This window comes from Maylandia zebra, linkage group LG7 (assembly GCF_041146795.1).
Source record: "Maylandia zebra isolate NMK-2024a linkage group LG7, Mzebra_GT3a, whole genome shotgun sequence".
In the NCBI taxonomy this organism is placed as follows: Eukaryota; Metazoa; Chordata; class Actinopteri; order Cichliformes; family Cichlidae; genus Maylandia; species Maylandia zebra.
The window spans coordinates 54743738-54753483 of record NC_135173.1 but is presented as its reverse complement, the minus strand read 5'-3'; the positions used below and the strand labels follow the sequence as shown (position 1 = coordinate 54753483).

The following is a 9746-nucleotide window of genomic DNA, read 5'->3' as shown; positions in this document are numbered from 1 at the left end:
TGCAGATCTTCTCGAGAGCAGTGATGTTTTGGGGCTGTCGCCGAGCAACACGGACTTTAAACTCCCGCCACAGATTTTCTATGGGGTTGAGGTCTGGAGACTGGCTAGGCCACTCCAGGACTTTCAAATGCTTCTTACGGAGCCACTCCTTTGTTGCCCGGGCGGTGTGTTTTGGATCATTGTCATGTTGGAAGACCCAGCCTCGTTTCATCTTCAAAGTTCTCACTGATGGAAGGAGGTTTTGGCTCAAAATCTCACGATACATGGCCCCATTCATTCTGTCCTTAACACGGATCAGTCGTCCTGTCCCCTTGGCAGAAAAACAGCCCCATAGCATGATGTTTCCACCCCCATGCTTCACAGTAGGTATGGTGTTCTTGGGATGCAACTCAGTATTCTTCTTCCTCCAAACACGACGAGTTGAGTTTATGACATTCTCCCAATCCTCTGCTGTATCATCCATGTGCTCTCTGGCAAACTTCAGACGGGCCTGGACATGCACTGGCTTCAGCAGCGGAACACGTCTGGCACTGCGGGATTTGATTCCCTGCCGTTGTAGTGTGTTACTGATGGTGACCTTTGTTACTTTGGTCCCAGCTCTCTGCAGGTCATTCACCAGGTCCCCCCGTGTGGTTCTGGGATCTTTGCTCACCGTTCTCATGATCATTTTGACCCCACGGGATGAGATCTTGCGTGGAGCCCCAGATCGAGGGAGATTATCAGTGGTCTTGTATGTCTTCCATTTTCTGATGATTGCTCCCACAGTTGATTTTTTCACACCAAGCTGCTTGCCTATTGTAGATTCACTTTTCCCAGTCTGGTGCAGGTCTACAATACTTTTCCTGGTGTCCTTCGAAAGCTCTTTGGTCTTGGCCATGGCGGAGTTTGGAGTCTGACTGTTTGCGGCTGTGGACAGGTGTCTTTTATACAGATGATGAGTTCAAACAGGTGCCATTCATACAGGTAACGAGTGGGGGACAGAAAAGCTTCTTACAGAAGACGTTACAGGTCTGTGAGAGCCAGAGATTTTCCTTGTTTGAGGTGACCAAATACTTATTTTCCACCCTAATTTACGAATAAATTCTTTACAAATCCTACCATGTGGATTCATGGATTTTTTTTTCACATTCTGTCTCTCACAGTTGAAGTGTACCTCTGGTGCAAATTACTGACCTCTGTCATCATTTTACGTGGGGGAACTTGCACAATCGATGGCTGACTAAATACTTTTTTGCCCCACTCTATTATTATCATTGCTATTTAGGGCGATCGTGGCTCAAGAGTTGGCAGTTCGCCTTGTGATCAGAAGGTTACCAGTTCGAGGCCCGGCTCGGACACTCTCGGTATTGTGTCCGTGGTCAAGACTCTTCGCCTACTGGTGATGGCCAGAGGGGCCAATGGTGCGATATGGCAGCCTCGCCTCTGTCAGTCTGTCCCAGGGCATGCAATCCATTATTATTTAAACCAACTGTTAACTGTATATTTCTGTACATTTACATATTATGATTCATATTGCCACATTCATTGACATTGTTTTTAGGTTATTTTTATTGTTTGGTCACGTTAAAATGTTCCTAATTTAATGCCTAAAAGCACTTGGAAAAGGCAGAATCCCATGTAAAATTAGCGCAACAAACTGTATTGTCATTACTGGAAATAACCGTATTTTTATGAGAAAGTTATTTTCTGTGATTTTACAGTAGTATTTTGGCGACCCAGCTCCCGGAATATTACCGTTTTTTTTAAGATATTTTTTTTAACAGTGTAGCATGAAGCGATGCCTGGACCCTACAGAGGTTGCAGAGGTAGTCCAACTCCTCCAAGATGCCACATCAATATGTTGTATTACAGGGTTTGTAAGAGAGCTGGACAAGGACTGTAGAGGGTACTTAACCCATCTGCTCCTTTGTGCAAGAGGGAACAGGATGAGCTCTGTCAGAGCAAAAAAAAAAATATCTGATGAGCAGAACGGTGGGGTGAATCTCTCTGACAAAACAATCAAAAACAGTCTTCATGAGGGTGGCCTGGGAGCCCATTTCTTCTGCCGGGCACTGTGCTCACTGCTGGGCACCATGAAGTCTAACTGGCATTTACCACAGAATACCAGAATTGGCAGGTTCACCACTGGTGCCCTGTAGTGGTGTGCGGTTCGATTCTTCCGATACCAGCAATTTATGTTCTAGAATCGATTCTCATATTATAATATCGATATTTTAGTACTCTGGAGTAAATTTGTAGTTTTTCCATTAAAATGAACGCAGTGGAAAGAAACTATATCATTCGGATCGTCTAATTTGGAAGGAACTACTTCCTCTTACGCCTTTCATAGTCATATGCGAAATACAGCTGTATAAATGTGTCACAGCCCCTGGCGTGCACACTTACAACAATGGCTGAGCGCAAACAAAGTCATGTTTTGCCTCCACAAACAGCCAAGACGCAGTTTGTGATATATGTGGCAAGACAGTGAGGTGTTGTGGCAACACCACTGACCTCGTCAAACACCTCGGAGTAAATCATATCACAGAATATGATGAGCTTATGTTGAGGCGAACTGAAGAGGATGAGAAGGGCAGGTGCTGCTAGGGCGAGACAGACGTCTCTCGCGGAGTTCATAGTGCTGCAGGCAGGCAACATGTTCAAATAGCTCACAACTTCAGGTTTTTTTTTTATTTCTATATGATTATTCTGCATTATTAAGCAATAAAAACAAGTTGTCTGATGTCCTCTAATCATTATGAAGCAATATGGTTATGTTATTATTACAATTACATAATACAATTATATATTGTATTATGTAATATAATGAAACATTAAGTTTTTGTACAGAGTATCGGTATCGGATCAGTATCGCCGATACCACCCTGAATTTTACTTGGTATCGGATCGGAAAGGAAATCAGTGTATCGCACATCACTAGTGCCCTGTGCTTTTCACAGATGAGTGCAGGTTCTCCCTGAGCACATGTGACAGACCTGAAAGGGTCTGGTGAAGTCATGGAGAACGTTATGCTGTCTGTAACATTGTTCAGGATGACCGGGTTGGTGGTGTGATCTGTGATTGTCTAGAGATTGTTTGGCTTTGTAAGCATTTTTTATTTGGAGATTATGTCTCCATTATGGGCATAACGCACAGAGCTGATTTCAAGTTGAAATCCTTGAAGCCATTGTCAGTCTTTTCGTTGGGGCAGTGGGTGCTTTAAATTTACACCACTAATGAGCCCCCACACTCATCTGGCCTATATCCAACACATCTGGGACACTATGTTTCGGTCCATCTGATGTTGCACCTCAGATTGTCCAGGACCTCAGTGATGTCCTGGACAGACCTGGGAGGAGATCCCATGGGACACCATCATCGTCTCATTAGGAGCATGCACAAACACTATCAAACATGCATACAAGGCACGTGGGGGCTAGAAAAACTACTGAGTACTATTTTGAGTTGCTGCAGTGATATTTTTGCAAAACAGACTAGCCTGCTGCATCCTTTTTTTTTTTGGTTTTTTACTTTAAATTATTAATTTAGTTTCTTTACATTTTTTTGAGCAGTGTGTTATTGTTCAGGGACCTTTTTATAATTTCCAATAATTTCCACTGGTTTCCTCATTATTCTACCAATCTGTGAGGCATTTGACAGGAGTACACGGTTTTCGGGCGCATGCTGAAGAGCAAGTTGAACTGGTTTGACGATAGAAATCTCAGCACAAAGACGTTAGAGTAAACACCCTCACTCCTAGTTTCTCACATTGTCACACAGGCACTGGAGATAAGTTCATGACTGACACGACAACAGACTAGCAGCAGCGATCTTTGTTTGTTTCAAATCATCTGGAGAGAGTACAAACCACTATAATCGAGTAGTAGCAGACAGCTTTTTCTCTGGTGTATTTGGCCAATGAAATAATCTTACCTATCCTTGTTCTCTTAATGGAAACACAGGTGAGTAACAATATTTCTGATAGAATCCTACAAATAGTCACCCTATAACTGCATTTAAAAAATCGTTTTAAAAAGTATTCATCATTTAGTATTTTTCAGTCTCTAGTCACCTTTGTGGTAGAGCCGTTGTGTATTTGTCAGAGAAAACAAGCAATGCGACGATATAGTAGGAGAGCACTGGCAACCCTTTAGATCGCATATTAATGGGACAAAAATAGCAAATCTGAGGGGACGAGTTTTATTTTACTGAGTTAAGTGCAAACATAATTAACCTCTGATATATAATCAGAAATTGGAATGTATTTGGGGATCATTAGTCCTGATGATTCGGCATTGTCACTCAGGAACCTCACATAGAGGTGTTTATCATATTTCACATAAATAACACACAAATATAAAAAGTTCACAGCATAAAATATTTTCTCCTGTTAACTGCATTTCCAGGAACAAGTGAACATGGCACACAATGAATTCAAAGAGGAACAAACCAAAGAACTGGTGGAGGAGATCACAGAGGAACACTTTCTCAAAAATCTCTACCTTTTTATGAAGAAGAGAGAAACACCAATAGAAAGGATCCCACATCTGGGCTTCAAACAAAGTAAATATTATCTATTACAGCACATTTGGATTCACAGCTCAAGAATGTGTTAATTCACTGTTGTTTAATGTGAGAAAAAATAATGTATAAACACTTTAGAAAGTATGTTATATTCTCATTAGAAATATTTTTAATATTTCAAAAAGGAAATGTGTCTGTACAACATGTTTTGATAGAGAACCTACCAATAAATCAGTAGTAGCGACAAGAGTAAAGGAAACATCTGTAAAACTATGCTTGATTTGCAATTTGCTTCTCTTTCCTAATGTTTGTAGATGTAACTTTGGGTTAAATTTTGAGCTAGTAATCAAGATATAAATATTTGTTAAATTATTCATCAGGTCATTGAACAAAGATGAATTATAACAATTATCGAATCCAGTTTCTTTAAAATTCATCCATCATAAATGCCTTTTCTTTAAATGCTATGAAGATGCCATGAAGAACATGTTCTTCTTGCTACAGTTTCTTCATTCTGTTTTAAAACAAGTGCTAAAGCAAACCACTGCTATTAGCTTCAGCTCCGAGAAACTGTGATATTTAGTTCTCAGTTATTAAATGTTTTGTGAAAGTAATTTTTTTTTAAAGGGTTTCTAGTGAAATTAATATTCCTAAATTTGCAACTGTGTCAATTTTATTTTAACATGTATGTCTCTCCTTTTTTCAGTTGATTTATTTGTGATGTTCAAAACTGTCAATGACTTGGGCGGCTACCACCAGGTAATAATCGAATAATCTCGTTATTATGAGAATAATTTTGATGATCATGATGGCTATTATTATTATCATTAATAATAATAATAATCATAATAATAGTAATATTGTCATTGTAATAGTAAGTTAGTATTATAGTATAGTAGTATTATATTAAAGGTATTTTCAATTAAGCTTGCAGTAAAAATAATATTGCTAAGATGTCAAAACTCACAGTTACACTTTTGTATTACTCTAGGTGACTGCTCAGCAATTGTGGAAACAGGTTTACAATACACTTGGTGGAAACCCTCGAAGTACAAGCGCAGCCACCTGCACCCGCAGACACTACGAGAAGTAAGTTCAAATTATGCCTGTCCGTCCATCTGGCTGTGAATGGGTGTTATATTGTCTTTATCTGATCCTTTTTTTTTTTATTTGTGTAGGCTGCTGCTGCCCTATGAATGCCACGTGAAAGGCATTTCCATCAGGTCCATGATGCCTCATCATCAGCTAAAGCCATTCCACTTTGTTGCCGGCTACAGTAAAGAAGAAGACGACGGTGTCCAGAGACCAGCGAAACGCAGGCTGGTATCCATACCAGTGTATCAGGTTGGTATTGGTTTTTACTGACATACACACACAAAAAATTATAACAAAATTGATTTATTGCTTTGCATTGATTAAAATTATAGAAATATTATTTATTATATTAAATGAAAAAGTATTCCATATTGAACAATTTACTCTTGTTGCTATTTAGAAAACCTTTCATTGTTAGTTAAATATTTTATCTTTAAAACACAATAAATAAATCATTACATTGAAGGAAATTTATGGGGGTTTTGTTTTGTTTTTTTGAAGAATGGGTTACATAGGAAGTTAAGAACCTCATGGATTGTACTGAAAATATGTAACAGGTGCCAAAGCCTTGTTAAAGTGAAGGCATAAAGAAAATAATGAACAACTATCAGGCTAACAGCAACACTGTGTAATTTTTATCAAGCAGGAATGAGAGTGGAATTACTTTCTTATGTAGCTCCATAACTACTCTTCAAACACCTGATGAACTGTTGTGTTTTTCTCCAGCAGAACCCTCATAACCTCCAGACAGACCAACACGGAAATCTCTTCCCTCTGTCTGTCCACTACCCTCCCTACTATCAGTCAAGCCCCACAGTTCTGCCTCCCTACATCCCTATGCCCCCCTCAATATTGGCCACACAACACCCACCTGCTCCCAAGCCCCAATTCCCTTACAGTCAACCTTGTGTAAACTCAACAGAGAGGGTGAAGGAACCATTAGAGCACTTGCGTTACCTGGCTGAGCGGTACAAGACCTCATCCGGACTGGCTGAGCCCCTGAACCTCAGCGTTAAATCATCAGGCCGGGACATCAGCAACAACCCTGTTTCATCATTTGCTCCACCTTCAGCCAGCAAGAACCCAAAGTTTTTGAACAAACCATCCACACTATATGCCCATCATCATACTGGGGCTCTGACAAATGAAGGCTCTGAGACACAAGATGGGGAGTCAAGTGATGGAGTTGCACCCTCTCCTTATACCATGAAAGCACAGGAGGAACAAGTTATTGATGTCGATATTACGGCACCCTCAAGCAGACCCATATATGACTCTGCTCTGCCACTGGGAACAGAGGCTGCTGCAGTGGCACAAAAACCCTGTTCTCCAAACACAGACCTTGCAGTCACGCCAAAAGAAGAGACAAAAGTGATTCCAGAAGTGATGGGGCTCAATCTTAGCCAAATACTGTCCAGTCTCCCTCAAGAGAAGGATGACAAAATGGAAATTGAGTTACCCCTGTCAGTGTTTCATAAATTGCTCAAGATGTGCAAGTCCTCAGCAATGATGCATGAAAGTAAGGTTCCTCAGCCTACTCAGGAAGGACACCCTGCAGAAAGGAATTGGCCTAACGCAAACACTTTCCCTACCAAACTGACATTTCACACAAATCCCCAACGCCAGAGTTCTGCTGACGATCTAACATTCAGAAATGTGCCAAACCTCAGTCACAACAATAAAATCCAAAACCAATTCATGAGTTACAAGCCTTTGCCTTCAGGTGCCATTTTGAAAAATGCAGTAAACCAGGATGTCTTGTCAGAAGATCAGCAGGATATTAATAAGTCATACAACTCCAAGTCACCCAATTTCTGGGGTGCCCATAAGAGAGAGACCCAGTCATCCATTGAAGTGGAGAGCGACCCTAGTCCCCCCAGGACTCACCAAGACTTTTCTTATAAATTCTACGCAGGTGTCCAGGGAGGGAAGCAGCAGGCGGAGACGGAGCCTTCAGCTATGCTCATGGTCAATTCCAGCTCTGCTCCTCTCTTTCAGCTCACCACTGAAGAAGTCATGAAGCTGAAAAAAATCATCTCAAACTCATTGTAGAGACCAGTTAAGACAATACCACAAACACACCAACACCATGTTAAAGCTGGCTCATGCTCATATTATAGCTCTATATTTTGAATATACTTCAGGTTAATTTCCAATCAATTTGTATCAGCTGAACACAAAAAAGGAATACAAGTAACCATTCAAATCTGCTTGATTTAAAGATAATCTGCACTATTTTTGTGTTCTGCACTGAAATGTTGATTGCATTTAACACTTCAGTCTCATTGTTGTGCAATCTTGTTTAAAGCACATGAAGTAGATTATTTTTTCTATTTGTTAATAGAGGCTTTGTTTTACACCAGTTATATTGTGAAATTAATCTGTTGAAACAATAAATTCTTTTTGTAAACCTTTCCCATCTGGAGACAGTTTTATTTTTGAAAGATGTGTAAGCTATAACTGCAACGCTCTACACATTTACATGTAGTGAACACTATTTTATCCTTTCATTTTGTGAATCATTTCTCTTAATCCTCTTTTTTCACTTGTTTTTAAAGCATGATGCTATATCTGAACTTCACTATCCAAATGTGACATTTACTTGTTCCTTTTATTTAACATTTTCATAGTTGCAGTAGAATAAAAGACGTGTTTTCACTTTAGTGAAAAGAAGATACGTCAGTTGTCCTTTAGTGAGCATTGTTTTTATTTGTCATGCCTGAATGATACATAGGCAGCTCAGTATCTCTTTTAATTTTTATTTATGTAATTACTACTCTTTGATTGAAAGCGTGGAATTTTAAGGTTTGACAACCACATTGAGAAAGAAGCGACACTCCCACTGCAGTAAACTTAGACGTTAATTTATTACGTGCAAATTGCTAATTAACATCACAAAAGTGCTGCGAAATCTATTATGATTAAATTTTATTTTATTTTATTATTTTTTTTGAACAGTGCTTAACAGTGGGAACAATACTGAGTAGATCAAAGTTGATCCTAATGTTTCCTGGGTTTGTTTTGTTTTTTTCTTTTTATTTCCCCTAAATGCATTTTTGACATTTCAAAATGCTTGAAAAAAGAAAAAACCCAACGGTGCCTGAGAGACATGTGACATGTTCAGACAGGAATTTGACTGTCACTACACAGCACAGTATTGCTTAACCCGGGCCTTTGTATGGGTTAAAATAATCATATAATACTCGTGTGTTGTCTATCCATTTATCCATTTTCTTCCAATTACCCAGGGTCAGAGACTAGCCCAGCTGTCATAGGCCAAGAGGCAGAGTACACCCTGGACAGGTTGATCAAAAATAGCTTTTTTCTTATGTAAAAGCTGTTGACAGGAGTACTAGCCCAGGAAACCCTCGAGCCAAATGTAATTTAGTGCTTCCGTGTTACACATATTCTATTTAAAGAGTGGAACGCACTGTGCTTCACATCCTCAAACGTGTGCACTGGCATCAAGAACAAACTAAGTTATCTCAAAAGTTCACTTTCAGATTCATAATTTATAAGGAAATTTGTATTAATTCAAATAAAGCACACAGTGTATTTTTAGCTTTACATTTACAAATTGTTTAAAAGTCCTTTATGATAACGTACAGAGCTCAACAAATTTATTAGACCACCATCCAGTGTAAGGTTCATGTCACAATTGCCATAAATAAACATTACCAAAATAATGTCTTATCTCTAATTGTTATTTACCAGTATGCTCAAGCTCTGTAATCAAAATTATATTTTTTAATAATGAAATGTAATTGTTTTTGTCATCCATGAATTTTCAAGTTTCTTTTTTCACAAAGCAAGACGAAAACAAAATACTAAAACACAATACTTAACATAAGATAAGATTTTAGCAATTCCTGATCATGATGTGAGGCCTCGAAGGATTCTGTGCATCCTTGGCATCTCCAGATAACAGATTAGATTAGCGCTAATCGCTTATTGCATTCTCACACGTCCTCTTTAGCATTAAGGCACACCCAGTGACAAACTTCTGAGAAACCCTTCTCTGATTCCTACCTGCTTTCTCCACGAATACTAATTACCTTTTTCTCGTTCCACAGGATGTTGACTGGAAGTGTAGAGTTTTATATGCTTCCAAGAGGTGTGGCCAAAACAAGCATAACATCAGTGAAAAA

At 39.2% G+C, this 9746-nt stretch overlaps 1 protein-coding gene across 2 annotated transcripts; it reads left to right on the top strand.

The window, feature by feature from the left end:
- The first annotated feature begins 3750 nt into the window (after positions 1–3750).
- Positions 3751–8012, top strand: arid6 (AT-rich interaction domain 6). 2 transcript variants are annotated; one of them, XM_004549901.6, is made up of 6 exons: positions 3751–3941; positions 4386–4542; positions 5210–5262; positions 5495–5592; positions 5682–5847; positions 6328–8012. In XM_004549901.6, exons 1-6 carry the CDS (start codon positions 3930–3932, stop codon positions 7648–7650), a joined length of 1809 nt encoding a protein of 602 aa, XP_004549958.2. In that variant the 5' UTR covers positions 3751–3929; the 3' UTR covers positions 7651–8012. The 2 variants fall into 2 exon arrangements, with proteins under 2 accessions (XP_004549958.2, XP_004549957.2); XM_004549900.5 differs by having other exon boundaries at positions 6325–8012.
- The last annotated feature ends 1734 nt before the right edge of the window (positions 8013–9746 follow it).